This window comes from Carettochelys insculpta, chromosome 2 (genome assembly GCF_033958435.1).
Source record: "Carettochelys insculpta isolate YL-2023 chromosome 2, ASM3395843v1, whole genome shotgun sequence".
Taxonomy (NCBI): Eukaryota; Metazoa; Chordata; order Testudines; family Carettochelyidae; genus Carettochelys; species Carettochelys insculpta.
The window spans coordinates 161,652,882-161,668,857 of record NC_134138.1 but is presented as its reverse complement, the minus strand read 5'-3'; the positions used below and the strand labels follow the sequence as shown (position 1 = coordinate 161,668,857).

At 41.2% G+C, this 15,976-nt stretch overlaps 1 protein-coding gene across 2 annotated transcripts in view; it reads left to right on the top strand.

The window, feature by feature from the left end:
• Positions 1–15,976, top strand: part of LOC142008718 (palmitoyltransferase ZDHHC11-like) — a 76,432-nt gene that overhangs the window by 44,239 nt on the left and 16,217 nt on the right. For both annotated transcript variants that reach the window (XM_074985992.1, XM_074985993.1), the window contains 4 exons: positions 526–650; positions 2,130–2,285; positions 6,829–6,950; positions 8,467–8,525. In XM_074985992.1, the coding sequence (XP_074842093.1) occupies positions 526–650; positions 2,130–2,285; positions 6,829–6,950; positions 8,467–8,525 (462 nt within the window). The remainder of the gene's footprint in view (positions 1–525; positions 651–2,129; positions 2,286–6,828; positions 6,951–8,466; positions 8,526–15,976) is intronic.

The window sequence follows — 15,976 nt, the reverse complement described above, 5'->3', positions numbered from 1 at the left end:
CACAGTACAACCAAATTGTCTGTCTGTCTGTCATCTGTGGAAGTTCTATGTTGTTTGGTTCCTTCTTGGTAATTTACACACTTGCCTGTTTTATTCCAATGGTTTGGGTCATTTGAGAAACACAAGCTCCCAGGTTTAAACGTCCGAATGCTGGAGACAGGCTATGTTTGGTAAGCAGCCAGAGATGCTGAAATTCATATCCTTGGACCAACAGAGTCCAATTATATATTTGATCTTCAGTGGATGCCTATAGGCATATGTTTACACAGTCTTTTGCTAGAGAGGGTGGGTAGTGGGGTGTGGAAGAAGTTAAGCACTCATTTGTGCATGGCTGTGTGTTTTGGGATGTGAATGGAGTATTTTAACTGAGATTGATGTAATTTCATACTTGTATTTTTTACTTGAAAGGTATTTTAGGAATAAACAAATATTTTAAAACAGTGAAAGTTCATGAAAGCTTCATTTCTGTGAAGCTGTATGCCTGGCTCATCTGAGTATAGAACTCTGTTTCTCTCATGTACCTAGGTTTTTCTTCAATGCTGTTGCCTCTGCTGTTCTGGGTGTCTTCCTCCTGATACTGGTGATTCTTTACGTCTTCATCCAGTTCTTTGTGAATCCAGCAGATCTACGCACGGCACCTCAGTTTGAAAGTATTTTTCTGCTGACTTAAAATATATTATTGTGCTCTTTTTACATAGTTGCTCTAATTGGATGTTTAGAAGCACTACTGTTATGTATGCAGTTAATTAAAAGAAGATGTCAGTAAGACTTCTTGATCAAAAGGTTGTTGGTTGACACTCCGTGCAGTGCTTCGAAGGTGCTGTGTTGTTAAAGGTGTCATTCTTTAGATTAGACATTGAAGTGAGTTCTTTTCTGCCTTTGTCTCACGGTTTTCCTGCTGAAAGGTAAAGATTTTGTATCCTTTCCCAAGATTAGGGAATGTAACCTTTGCATACAGACCATCATACTCCTGGACCTGGTTCTTTAATAAAACAAGTCCCTATATATGATGGACTACTGAATCCAACAATGGCTGCTGTGTTGTCAATATAACCAGCTAACTTACTGTGTGAGGTACATGAAATTAAGCTGTCTTCATGCTCAACGAGAGGAGTTTTGATGCATACAGACATGTCTTAGGTGTACACACTGATATGTGTGTAAAGTAAAGTTTCTTTTAAATACCCTTTATTACTCAGATATTTTACTGGTCCTAATTTTGTGAATTTTGGTTCTGTCTATATGAGGAATACACTTAACTATAAATATTTTAAAAGGTGTTTATATCAATTCTCCTGTCTTCCACAACACAGAGAAGATTTATTTAAATACGAAGCTGTTTTAAATGGTTTGCCCCATGTTTATTGGACTCAGAGAGATGTATGACTTCTAGACTTCCAGAAATTAATTGATGGAGGTGAGGGAAGGTCGAGGAAAAGAATAAGCCACTCATTCAAGATGGAGTCATTGGATCCAGATGGAGTATCAGCAAGTGTGATACAAAGCTTTCCTTTGTAGTTCTTTTAGTTATATCTTGATCCTGATCTCGAATCATGTTCTACCATTGCATTTCTGAGAATCTGTTTGGGCAGGGAGTAATTGTGCCACACTTAGCCAGACCTTTCTCAGGGAGATTTGGCTCAGACAGATAAATTTGTGACCTGAACCAAGATGTGAATACAGGTCTCTGGAATGCTGGGCCAGTGCTCTAGGGTAAAATTGTCAAAAGCACCATTCAGTACCATTTTCAAAAGTGATAAAGTACTTAGCCTTCTATGTCCCATTGGCTCTCAGTGAGACGTAGACTCCTAATTCACTTACTCACTTTGGAAAAATTTACCCCTAGTCTGTTAAATTTCCCAGCTTTTTGAGGAATCATGAGTAGTCCAAGTAAACAGAGCTAGGAAGTCTATTTATCCTTCTGATTCTGTTTTACAAATAGCTTTTTCTTTTTTTAAATCAAAATAAATAAGAGGCAAATAGTCTTGTGAAAGGAACAGTCAAACAGCCCAGTTGTTAAGAGAGTGTTAGCTGAGCTGTAGGAAAGACCATAGATAGCTTGGTTTTTCCTGTTTCTATTTCTGGAAGGATGAAATATTTTATTTTCCCCCTTTATTTTGCTCTTATAGGAGTCAATGGAAACAATACCTGGTTGGCTTTTCTTCCTGTTGCTCCTGCGGAGACTACGGCAACTGGAATCCTGGCTGTAGCAGTGATCACGGTGCTCTTGGGAATTGCATCTCTCCTGCTACTGGGACACTTGTTGCTCTTTCACCTTTACCTCTGTATGTAATATTTCTCTATAAGCAGGTGGGCAATGATTGTTTCAGAAAAATCCTCCGTTTGTTGTGATCAATGACTGTAATGGTTCCACCCTTTAATTTGTTTTCAGTAACTGTAAACCCAAGTGTGGAAAACTTCACCCTCAATAGCTGAAGCTCATTTAGTTATAAGGAGCCAAGAACAGAGAGTTATAACAAGAATGTGTTTGGCAATTCTGCCTGTGGTAATGCATTACGTTTTGCATTCTGAAATGCAGCCTGGCCAGGAAATTTACCAATAACAGAAAAAGATGAAGACTGATTATTTGAATAAGCTTAATTACATCAACAGAATGAAATGTATGCTCTACCTGTAAAGCAGAAAGAATAAGTTCTGCTTCCTTTTTAAATGGTTTAGTTTTAGAGAGTTTAAAGAGCGATCAAGAATTCAAAACAGTTTATTTGTTACGTTAAAATCAAATTTGTGGGTCTTTTCCTAAGATATAGTTTAGTAAGAAGTTTTGAGCTTAATGAGTAATGGGGTGATATTGTAGTCTGTGACTAGATAACCATAATTTCTGCTGAAAATTTGTTAATTTAAAAGAGTGTGTGCGCGTGCGTGCGTGCGTGTGTGTGTGTGTGTGTGACTGTCTTTCAGTATTCTACTTTTGTGACTAACAGACCAATATTTGTAATCTTGTGTCATTTGAACTTCTCAGTTTTCCAGAGGTGAATTTGATTATTTGCATGTTGTTTGACATGCAGACATTCAGAAGAGTTGGAAGAATGTTTTCTTTACTATTTATTGTTCATTTCAGTTGCCCAGTGCTTTAGCGGATATGTATTGAAGTATGTTAACAATAAAGTGCTAATGCATCCAAGATATGTTTTGAAGTACAGTGAAGTAGAAAATGTCTATATCCTACTGCAGTGGGGGAGAACAAATAGGTTATATTTGGTCCCCAACGCATCACTTAAAGCATCCTCTTCAATTACAAAATAAATGCAACTATTTAAATTGTCAATTCTTTTTTAAAAAATGGTTTCCCTAACTGGTTTTCAGAATGATTTGAGCTACATGTAATTTCAAAGTTTCTGAATGGAACCTGCCTAGATGGCCTCTCTGCTCCTTTTTTTAACACTTTATAGTTATTTCTCCCCTTCCCACCCTCTCTTGATCATCACCTCTTCCTGCCTCACTTCCACAAATGCGCTTCAGCTGAAGTGATACAAGAGGTAATGGTGTTTTGATCTGGTTCATATGGCAAAATTATCTTGTTAGTTGTGCTTTGTTTTTGAAAGTATGCACAGTGCGAAGAACCAGCCTGCTTATGCTAAGTAAAAGGACAGGAGTGGCACAAAAGAGCCCTAAAAACCCTGCTTCTGGCTAAGGGGAGGAGTCTCCCAGTGTAGACACTCCGAAAGAGAACCAGGGACCCTTTCACAAGCTCTGGCATGGGGAGTGTACTGGGAGTGGGGCCTCAGTACCCAGCGTTGCAGAAATTCTGAGAACCACTGTGGCCCTGAAAGCAGACCAGGGCAGCTGCTGTAAATGTAGTGAGCCCAGGGGCTTCTCCGGTCTGGATGGATATGCCCTGGAAGAGCACAAAGGTGGCTTTAATACCACTACAGGCCCTCCCTCACCCTGGAATGCAAGTTTTGTTCCATGACTTTTTGAGACATAGCACTGAATCTCTGCCCCGGTGTGTACACAACCAGCTTCAAGTCTTTCCATTCCCAGAGCAAAACTGCCTTCTGTGCTTTCATTTTAGTGGTTTTTTTCCTGTCTAGATATTTTTACCTCAGTAAAGAAAATTGGGATCTTGTTATTGGTGCTTTTTTTTCCCCAAGACGGAAACTGATTGATTACCAGTGATGTGGCTGCATCTTTATTGAAATCCACAGCATTCTGTTCTTTTTGTTGGGACTTATTGTATTTGATCAGGTTAAAGGTTTCAGGTTACTTTGGTGGTAGCCAAACCTTCTTCATTATTTTTTTAAAGCCAGAGTAAGGGATAGTACTAAAATAATTATTTCCGAGATATTTGACTTTTTAAAATGTGCTTCTTGCCAGTACTTTTCCATAGTCATGTGATTATTCCACAAGTCAGACTTTGACTTTTGTATTATTTTTTTTTATCATCCTTTGATGATTTTGGCAATATATCATATATTTAAAATTGTCCTTACCTGTTGAAGCAGATATTCACATGTTTTTTGAAAATTAACTGTTTAGACTCTGGAGGCAGGTTAGAGGATATAATTAAACATCAATGATATTCACACCATTCTAAGTATTCTTTGAACTTCTTAGCCACAAAACTTCTGTTTCTAGAAAAAGCTTTAACTTAGTAAAGGTGATAGAGATTTATTTATTTTATTCTAAGATTTTTAGAATGGCAGAATTCCAAACAAACATTTGAAACTTGGGAAAGATGTATGTTTCCACAATCAGCCATTGAAATCACTTGCTATAAATGAAAATACAACACCATACTTCATTTTTTTTATGTCAGTTTTCCTTTGTAGAAGAGATGGAACTGACTTATAGTGTCATCAGATAGAACTCCTTGGCAGTACAGGATTTGTCACTATAGTTTATGATTTAATCTTAAATGTCTCTCCATGCATAAAAGTTGCTTAGATGCTCATAACTACCCATGGTTCTTCATCAAAGCTATAATTCTTTGTGCAGAATTTCAGATTTACTTTAGACTGTTTTTCTCCGTTAACACTCCAGCATAGTTTTTATTAAAACTTTGTAGCTAACTTCCCTTAAAGATTAGTAAATTAAACATATTTGGAATTCGTAGACTAATGTTGTTAGCTGGTTGGTTGACATGAGATGGCTAGTCATTTTTGGAGATTGCACATCTTAATTGGCCAGTGTGTTGCTCACCTCTAACTTCAGAATACATGATTCTTCTCTGGCCAGGACATCAAACATTCAAAAATTCTATTGGAAAGACGCTTTTTGATGGATGTTAGAGGACAGACTGTATAATATTAGCTTTATGAAAAAGTCTTTAACATCTTAACTATGGAATTGCTACTGAGACTACATAATTCCACTCTGTTTTGAAGCCCTGAGGTATGTGCACTTAGCTGTTGCAATTCCCCCATAAAGAGTAAACTAGCATATGTAGAGAGCTTTGACAAAGATAAGCACTAAAATATAAATCGTTAACTTAGTAACACTGTCAGATACTTTGCATTTATTACTGCTTTTCTCAGCCAGACAATGTTCAGAAAGAAGTTTGCTGATTCTTGCTCCATCTGTGCCAGTGTTTGGAAATAATATCTCCCAGCTATCAAGTGGGGGTAGTACAGTAAACACTTTTGATGGTGTCATCCATCAATATCAGGGGCTTGCTTGTTCACCATAGTCCAGTTTTCTCTCAAGCAGACAGAGAAAGCTCTGAAAAAAGGCAAATGTGTCTGGAGTCACTCACCCGGTACTCCTGTAGCTGGCTGGCTACCCCAGGCAGGGTATGGGCTGCTCTGTGACCCTTTCTTCTGCATTTGTGGTCAGTTTGTTTCCAAGCCAGGAATCCCCATCATGAGTCACCTGAATCTCATACCCTCAAAAAGGCTTTTTTTCCCTGCCACAGGGCATCATCTGTGCCTTCAGACATCAAGAGCCGACCAAACCTTTAAACCTGCCTCAGCTCCTGTTTCTCTGCTCCCAGAGTTAGGAGACAAATCTGGGGCTGCTTCTGCAGCTGTTTCCCTCACATGGCTCTCCTCCTAGAAGCCTGCTTTCTTTCACAATCTTATCTGGATCCAGTTATAATTTTTGGCCTTTACAACACCCCCTGGCGATGAGTTTCACTGGTTGCCCATGCTTTGTGCCATGTTGGGTTCTTTCTAACTGGGAATTCTGAAATGAAGCTTTAAAGTTTCCATCAGCATGGACTGAAATTGTAGAGAGGGTTCACACATAAACAAGGCCAGAATGAAACCGCTCATTGCAAACAGCCCTACTTGCTATTCAAAGCTTAGATGGAAGCTGGTAAACTCTGTGTTTTCCCTTGTTTCGTGAGCAACTAGTATTTCTTTCGGCATTTTCAGGACTTCCTGCAGTCTAAATATGGTATTACTGCAGCCTCTTGAAAACTTGTCTGTCCTTCTGCCAGTAACAACTGGCTGTAGCTTCATTGCACTGTGCAACATTTCAGGGACACATCTCCACTGTTACATAATTTTAAGTGTGTTGATATACAGTTTCTAATGCCAAATCCCACATGGTGATGATCATGAAGCTGAAGTTCATCACAAATAAGGAAATATAATTCCACCAAGTGCTATGATGTTTAGTTGAGATAAAACAAAATGGGCATATCTTAGCCTTTCTAGTGTACTAAATGTAATTGCAGAAACAAAGAAATACATATTGTCAATCCTTGATTGATGTAGTGCAGGGAGGTTGGATAATTACACACACACACACACACACACACACACAAAAAAAATATGGTGTTTTTTGGTTTTTTTTGTGCTGTAAATTGCACAGATACATGGGATACATTTAAATTAAATGTTAGTGTCTGTTCTTTGTTATATATAGTGGGTAAGAAGCTGAGTACTTTTGACTACATAACAGAGCAGCGGCGCACACAGAATACCAGAGACCTGGAAAGTGATGTGGAAGTAACAGGAAATTCATCTTCCAGAATGGCTGCCCTACAGGTAAAAGCTTGCATCCCGTCTTGCATCTAGAAATCCATCTTTCTGGTGCTCCCCGTGGCCGCGTCTGTACTAGCAAGTTCTTTCAGAAAATCAGGCCCTTTTTCAAAAGAACACACAGTGCATCCATACACAAAATGCGCTCTTTCGATCGCCCTCTTCCGCTCCTGGAGCAGGAAGAGCGCCTCCTTTCGAAACCTTCTTTTGGAAAAATGCTTGTGTAGATGTTCCACTGGCCCTTTTTTCGAAAGAGCAGTCATCTTGGCGCCTGATTTTTTGATCCCTGGCCCATTCTTTCAAAAGAGCAGCAGCTGTGTGAATGCTCTCTCAAAAGAGCAGATAAATCTTTCGATTTGCTTCTTTGTGTGTGGATGCTGTCTTTCAAAAGAAGTTATTTCGGAAGAGATCTTCTGGAAGAGATCTTCTTTCGAAAGATCACTGTAGTATAGATGCAGCCTAAGAGTTCTGCAAAACTCGTGTTGGACATTGATATGATGGGTCAGTAATCTAGGATTCCATCATGTGAGAAGGAAGGTTTATTTTATAGATAACAGAGGAGTTCAGGAGAAGCTTTCACCAAGTCAGCTAAAATGCCTGGCTCCAGGCTCCCCTTCACTCATTGGAGCCAGGAAACTGACCAGGGCTGCTGGTAGAGGGGAGCCTGGAGCCATGCTGCTGCCTGGTTCCCAGCTTCCCACTGCTCCAGGGACAGGGAGACCACTCCTGTCAGGGGTGGCAACCAAGAGTCAGGCTGCTGCCCCTGACAGGAGCAGTTTTCCCTGCTCCTGTCAGGGACGGCAGCCTGACTCTCTGCTGCTGCCCCTGACAGGAGCAGGAAACAGGTTTCCTGTTCCAGTCAAGGGCGGCAGTCGTGTTAACCCAAGTTGTGCGTATCTCAAGGGTTTACTGTATAGCGTTTAATTGTTTAATAAATTAGTATACCATTTAAAAAATGTATTTTAGTAGCATTATACAAAGACATGTTTTACCTCATTTGCTAAAAATACTGCTTCCAAAAATACTATCTAGAGCCACATTGTCCAGTATACTTCCCGTTTGCCAAATGTGGTAAATGGGGCAGTGCATTGTGGTGAAATGCTGCTCAGTAGAGCCACACACCTGGGCCCCCTTCCGCCCACTCCATGCACGCACGCACCCCACCACAAGCTCATAGTGGCAGTGGAGGAAGCACTCCCTGCAGCCCTTTCCCCAGCGCAGCTCCTGAGGCTTTGGCCAGGAGCCGTGCATTGTGCCCCTGGACACTGCCCAGGTGCAGCTACTTCTTGGCGCAGCTCTTGGGACTGCGCGGCTCTGGTGGGGTGGCTCTGGTGAGTTGTGGGGGGTTGGAGGGTAGGGTGCCTGGCTGCGAAGGGCCAGGGGGATATGGCACCTGGCTGGGAGGGCAGTGCCTGGTTTGAGGATCCTTCTGGCAATTGGTGGACTTCTTTTTGGACACCATTGGTCTAGGGGTACAAGATTCTAACATGGTATTTTTTTTATTTTGGGGGGGATTTTTTAGGATTTGTCTTTAATAAGTCGACAAAAGGAGCATGAGGTTACAGCTTCATCACAATCTGGGTAAGCTGAATACAAAATTAAACAGAATATATCCATATTTAACGTGTTCCTTAGCTGTGCATAACGACAGTTAGCAGCTTTTGACATTTGATTCAAATTAGCTTGTGATCTGTGGGGCAAACATAATGTGTGTGGAGTAACACCACGCTCATTAGTAGCCCTAACATATGTAAAATAAAGCCATATCGTGGAGAAGGTGGTAGCAGCTCCATAGTAAAGGCAGCACTGAGATTTGGAGGAAATTTGGGAGTAAAATCCCTCTTTTTAAATACCTTAAAGATTAGATTGCTTCACTAAATTTAACATATTAATTTCCAGAGGACTGTTGAATTTTCTGTGATGTTTTCAGACCATCATCTTGCCAGATTTGAAAAGGAAGCATTGAAAGGTGTCCTTTCTTCACCATTTGGTCCTAGGAGCCTAACACTTTCTTGGTGGTTCAGATTTAACACACTAGAGCCCATGCCCACTCCAGACTTCACAGGAACTTTGTAGTAACATCTCGAGTAGATCTGCATGTAAAAAACATATCAAATGACTCCCCTTTTCTCATAATTTACTTCTCTACAGTGGGATCTTACTGGAAATAGTTGTGTCCATTCTTGGAAAGCTGTCAGCCTGCTTTCCTGGCTACATCTGTGCTCAGCACAGGACTAACTGCTTGGCTAGGCTGGTCAGAAGGTAGGCTATGAGGGAGGGACTTCTGAGGCACAAGGGGTAGAAGAAGGATAGCTGTCCAGGATGGTAAGCCCAGCAGAGTATACTCCATAAAGCTCTTTGCTGGAGGGCTTTCCCTTTCTCTCCCAAATGAGTAACCAGTTTGTTTTCCTAGCCCTTTCCTCACCCCCAACATGATTAACATCTCCGTGCTGTCTGCAGTCTGTGGTTGGCCTTACGTTCCACTTCCTCACACCATATAGTCAGATCCTGGTCCTATTGAAATCCATGCTGCAACTCCCATTGACTTCACTGAGGTCGGGATTTCAACCCACATCTCCCCTTTCCTGCCTTCTGCCTGACCTCTGATATAACCCAGCTCCCCATTACTGGTTCTCATTTTAAGGGAGGACTGAAATAAGCAGTGAGGGAGGCAGATTACCTCTATGAAAAACTACAAAATGTTGTGAACGAAAAAGCAGAGGAGGATATATTGATATTGATGGGCAACTTCAGTGCAAAAATGGGAAGCATAAATACAGGCAGAGAACAGACCATGGGAAAAGAAGGCCTGGGCTATATGAATAAAAATGGAGAGCAGTTCAGTGACTTCTGTTCCTTCAACGGATTGGTGATAGGTGGGAGTATTTTTTCCACACAAAAGTATCCATAAGGTCACTTGGGTTTCACCGGGCCACGAGTCGGAAAACCAGATGGATCACATCTGTGTCAGTAGTTCTTTCAGAAGATCGATTCAGGACATCTGTGTTAGAAGAGGAGCAGATATAGGTTCAGACCACCATTTGGTCACAATAAAACTCAAGCTCAAGCTCAAGAGGTACACCACAAAAGCAACCAAGCCAGGATTGAGATTCAACACAGAGCAGCTGAAGGATATAGGAACGAGCCAGTTTTCAAGTGGAGCTGTCCAACAGATGTGCAATTCTGACAAACTTCATCCTGAAAGATGCTACCATGGAACAAATTTGGGAACACACCAAAGCTGCCTGGAAAGAGACCTGTGGTAAAACACTGGGAAAGAGGACAACGCGTCACAAAGAATGGATCACAGCAGAAACTCTGGAAAAAGTAAAGAAACGAAAGGACAGAAAAGGAGCAGTCAACAAGAGTAAAACGAGAGCAGCCAAGGTGGAAGTTCAGAGACTGTATTCAGAAGCCAACAAAGAAGTTAAAAAGCCTGTAAAAAGGGACAAGAAGAACTCTGTAGAAAACCTTGCACAACAAGCTGAACAAGCTGCAGGACAGAGAAACTTGAAAGAGTTGTGTAAGATCACATGGAAGCTACCTGGGTCACAGTGGATCAGCTAGTACAGGATAAGGAGGGGCATCTGCTAACAAACCCAAGTGAGCAGCTCAGTAGATGGAATGAACATTTTGAAGAGCTACTGAACTGCCCTGCTCACCATGGAACCTCCCAAGTTACCACCTGCAAATATACCTCTACAAATTAACGGCAACAGACCTACAAAAGGAGAAATCAGAAAAGCCATTGCCCATCCAAGAAATGGAAAAGCATCTGGTCCAGACAATGTCCTCACAAAAGCAATTAAGGCAGGTAGTGAGACATGAGTCAATATGATGTATAATCTAGTGGGAATATCTGGGACACTGAAGAGATTGCACAAGACTGGAAACATGGCTACCTTATCAAACTTCCCAAAGAAAGGCAACCTGAAGGAATGTGAGACCTGGAGGGGCACCACATTACTGTCTATTCCAGGAAAAGGTATTCAATAGGATTCTCTTGGAGAGAATGAAAACAGGAATTGATAGACAGCTCAGGGAAGAACAGGCCGGCCTCTGAAGTGAGAGATCTACTGACGAAATAGCAACTCTCAGAGTGATTGTAGAACAGTTGCTTGAGTGGAATTTTCCCTCTGTACGTAACCTTAATAGATTTTGAAAAAGCTTTTGACAGCACTGATGAAGGCATTTTGTGGAAACTGCTGCAACACCATGGTATCCCATCCAAAACATTAACCGGATCCATTCAACATACGAACCCTCAACATGCCAAGTTGTTCACCATGATGACGGAATCCTTCAGCATATGCTCAGGAGTGAGACAAGGGTGCCTACTGTCACCTTTCCTGTTCTTGATCACAATGGACTGGATTATGAACAGGACGACAGATGGCCATGAATGGAGCATTCAGTGGACACTTCTCAAACAGGGCATTGATCTTCCTAATGATGTCTCCGTGCTTTCACACTGACATGAAAGCATGGAAGAAAAGGTTGCAACACTAGACAAAACCGCCTCAGTGACTGGACTGAGCATTAACAAGAGAAAAAACAAGACAATGAGGATCAACCAGTCTAACAACACCATCAGATTTGTAGGGGATGACCTGGAAGATGTGCAGCATTTCACCTACTTGGGGGGTATTAGGTGCAGAGATGGAGGAACAGATAAGGATATCAGTGCCGGGATAGGGAAAGCAACAGCTGCATTCAAGACTCTCCATCCCATATGGAGTTCACAAATAATATCTGTGAAGACAAAGCTGTGGCTCATCAACACAAATGTGAAGAGTGTGCTTTTGTATGGATGTGAGACGTGGTGTACTGAAGTCTTCAAATCACAAGCTACAGACACTCATAAATAAATGCATAAGATACATCTTTCACATCAAATGGCAAGACTGTCACAAATGAGGAGCTTTGGAACAGAGCAGGACAATAATCACTTGATATTCAAATCAAGAGAAGAAAGTGGGGGTGGCAGGGCACATTCTCTGAAAACCATCATCCAGTATAGTCTGTCAAGCTCTCCCATGGAACCCACAAGGAAAATGCAAAAGAGGAAGACCTCGGACAACGTGGAGGAGAATACTGAGATCGAGGGACAAGAACTGGGATACTCCTTGAGTCAGCTAGAAGTTTTGTCTTGAGGCAGGGTGAAGTGGAGGAGACTTGTAGATGACCTATGCTCCACTCAGAGTATACGGGTTTAAGTACAATAAGAAGTCCTGTGGCACCTTATAGACTAACGGATATTTTGGAGCGTAAGCTTTCGTGGGCAAAGACCCGCTTCATCAGATGCAATGCAAGCGTTTAAGTAATAGAGGCAGCTTACATTGGGAGCACACATTAAAGTAAATGATTTCTTGAAGTAGAGGGGGCAAGCTGAGACTAACTTCGTCCATGATTTATTCCTGATTTATCTTGCTTGCCTGGAGCTAGAAACCATCCCTCTTTTTATTAAGGCAAGTATACAAAAATTAACATATTACCATGTATGTTACATGTTTAGGGTCAGGTTAATAGTCAAATTACCTGGCTAAATTTTCTGCCTTACTAGCAGTGGAACTTCCCTCCTTTGAATACACTAGAAAGGGTGACCAAATTTCTAAGTACACTTGAACTTCCCTAATTCGGGTGTCCCTGATCCGGGGATGCCTGTGGTTCGGACCCTGGCAAAGGGAGGAGGGAGCTTTGTGCATCTGCTAGGGGAACAGCAGCACAGCAAAGCACTTGTCTGGAGGCTTTTCACCCACTGCTACCATAGCAAGGGAGAGTTGAGGTGGCACCATGGGTGCCCCCAGGAGTGGGCCATCAGGTAAGTATCCCACCCCATCCTCCTCACACCGCCTATATCCCACCCTCACCCCATTCCTGCTCCCACCCTCCCACACCCTGCACCCCCAATCCCAGCATGCATCTGAACCTTCCATCTCTTCCAGGCCCCATATGTATTGTTGTCTATGTTGTGTGAAATAAAAATGCAATAATTTGCAGAATATTTTTATTTTCACCTTCAAAACAAAATGTATACATGAACATCCATGGTCTAAAAAAATTCCATAATCCCACATAACGCATTTCCTGAGGTTGCCGAATTAAAAAAGTCCAAGTGTACCTATCTTCTTGTTGGTGGGTCTCTTGTGTTTATGTTTGGCATGAAAATATTTCTGTTATCAGGACAGTGCATATTTTATTTACCTTAAATCCATAGGAGGAGGAATCATTTCTGAGTAATGTGCAATACAAAGTCTAGCTGCGAACAATATAGATGTTAGTTTGTTGCTCTGTTTAAAATGTAGGTCCTTTACTGTAGCATTAAATAAACAGATCAGGGAATTTTTGTCATAAGATGAATCTTTTAATAATTGCCTTCCCAAGCCATCTTATGCCTGAACATAAACACCATAGCCGTGTCTACACTATAGAGTTTGGTATTTCTCGACAGAACCTCTGATTACAGAACATGCCCACACCTACTAGGGGCTCCCCTTGTCGACACCCTCTGTCCGGAGAGAGCGGCCAGACTGCACAGCCCTCTTGACAGAACAGCTATCCGGAAGCTCTGCAAGTGGGGCTGCCCAGTGATCAGGAAGCCCTCTCTGTCGACAGAGGGGCCTTGAAGCATCTGTATTCTTTTTGTGTCAACAGAATCGGTTGACAGAGGCACTTGTGCTTCAAACTTTCAAGACATAACTGTCGGGAAAAGGTTGTGTTCTGTTGACAGATTCTAGACAGAATGCATTTGTAGCGTGGATGCTGTCGACAAAATTTTGTAGTGTAGCCACAGCTCATGTGTTCCCATGTTTTCCCCTTTCCATACAACTCCTCCAGCAGAGCACTTCCAGAGTAGCAATAATTTGATAACTCTTAACTAAAGTCAAATACCCTCTATCTAGCAATTTATAAAAATTTTCTTTGAGTTATACAAATTGAAGCAGTGTATCTCCTTAACAATATAATCACTAATACAGATCAATTTCTTTGTCCAAACCCCTCACCTTTGTATTTAGGTTGTTTTCTCATTAACATCTTTTTCAGTCAAAATTGTATATATTTTAGAAATGAAATATTTTGTTCCAGCTTGCTCCTCCAATGTGTTTAAAAGTCTAGATAGAACTGCCTCATATCCTGATTTCACAGTAAAATGTTTGACTTGTAAATACTAAAACATGGGAATTTTTATATTAACATTATTACATATCACTTGGTATGATTTAAAATCGGGTCCCATAAGCAGCTGTTTGAGTTGAGTAATCTTAGCTGTTACAATGAATAATCACTGTGGTGATCAGGAATTTATTTCAAGGAGATACACTTGAAGCTCTATTATCCAGCACCCCGGGCAACTGAGGGTGCCGGATAATCAAATATGCCGAGGGCTCTGCTCCACCGGCCCTACTGTTGCTTGCTGAGCAGCCGGCTCCCAGCCCCACTGCTGCCCAGAGAATCAGCCTCACGGACGCTGGCCCCATCTGAACAGCCGGTACATGGCTGCATGGCCACCAGCCCCAACCCCTGCAGAGCAACTGGCTCCCAGCTTTACTACCCTGCTGCCAGCCAGACAGCTGGTCTCGCAGCTGCTGCCCATAGCTGGGTAGTTGGCTGGCCTGGCCCCACGACAACTGGCCCCAGTCAAGTGGCCACTGGCAGAGTAGATGCCAGTTAACTGAGCGTTCCGGGTTTCCAAATTCTGGATAATCCAGTCTTTTACTGTATTCATTAAGTAGCTAAGCGAGAGGCTTTTGGTAACAAGAAATGTAAAAAGTGTCCTAAAGTCAGCTGGATGAATAGACAATTGATTTTCTAAATTTTTATTTTAGTGACCTAAGTTTCTTTTTAACCCAGGAATTACCATAAATAGCTATATGCAATCTTCAAGTTTCACTCAGTATTTGGATGGTCTATTGTTAATCCAGCTGATCACATCTTTTAATTGTGATCTATAATAATAATAATTAATAATAAGCCAAATTAGGGAAAGCTAGTCCACCCAATTTTGTAAACTTATACATGACTTTAAGCAGAACTAGCCTTTTTTTCTTTCTTTTTTCCCATATGGATTTTAACAGTGCATCTTGCCATATTTTTGATATCAGAGATACAGGTTGGGACAGACTGAAACAAAAATAACTTTGAGAGGATGTTCATCTTTACCAAGGTCACCTTACCTAGCAGAGAAATTTCAGATTTGTTCCATTCCTGAAAGCAATTTATTCCATATTGGAGAGTAATTTGTCATAAATGTTAATTTGTTCCTCCACAATATTTATTCCTAAATATTTCTTTATCAATTTGAAGTTACATTGCTGAACACAGTGTTTTTTGTATTCTTTCAGAAATATTAATTACTGCCATTTCAGTTTTACTGTAGTTTTATTCTGAATATTGATGCAGGCCCAGGTTCCAAAGTCAATTGTTTTGTCATTTTGAATGAAATTTGTGGATCTTGCAAATACAAGACACCCTCCGTATACAAAACTGTGCTGTGTTCTAATCCAGAAGGTATTTTCATGGCCTTTATCAAGGGGTCTGTTTCTAACTTGCATTGCAAAAGCAAACAGGGTCTCCTATTCTTCTCCCCCACACCATCTTGTACCCTCTTCAAATTAAAAAGAGGGGATTGATGACCATTAACTAGAACATCCTATGGAGGATGATTTATACAGGGCCAATATGCCCTATAAAACTGATTTCCAAAATTAAATCTTACCAGTATCTGCCTGAGGTATTCCTACTCCAGCTGGTCAAAGGCTTTTTCAGCATTCAAGGAAAGCAGTGCATATTTGAACTGACAGAATTAACATTATAGATCAAATTCAGAGTTCTTCTGATATTATTAGATAGATGCCAGCTATAAATAGACCCAGCCTGATTAGAATGAACATTTTTGATGAGATTCCATCTGTTTGCTAGTACTGTGGCCTGAACTTTAGCATCCACACAAATTAAAGAAATGAAGATACATAACTGGTAGGATCATTGCCTTCTTCAGGAATGACAGGCTTTGCCCCTTGTCCATGAATCTG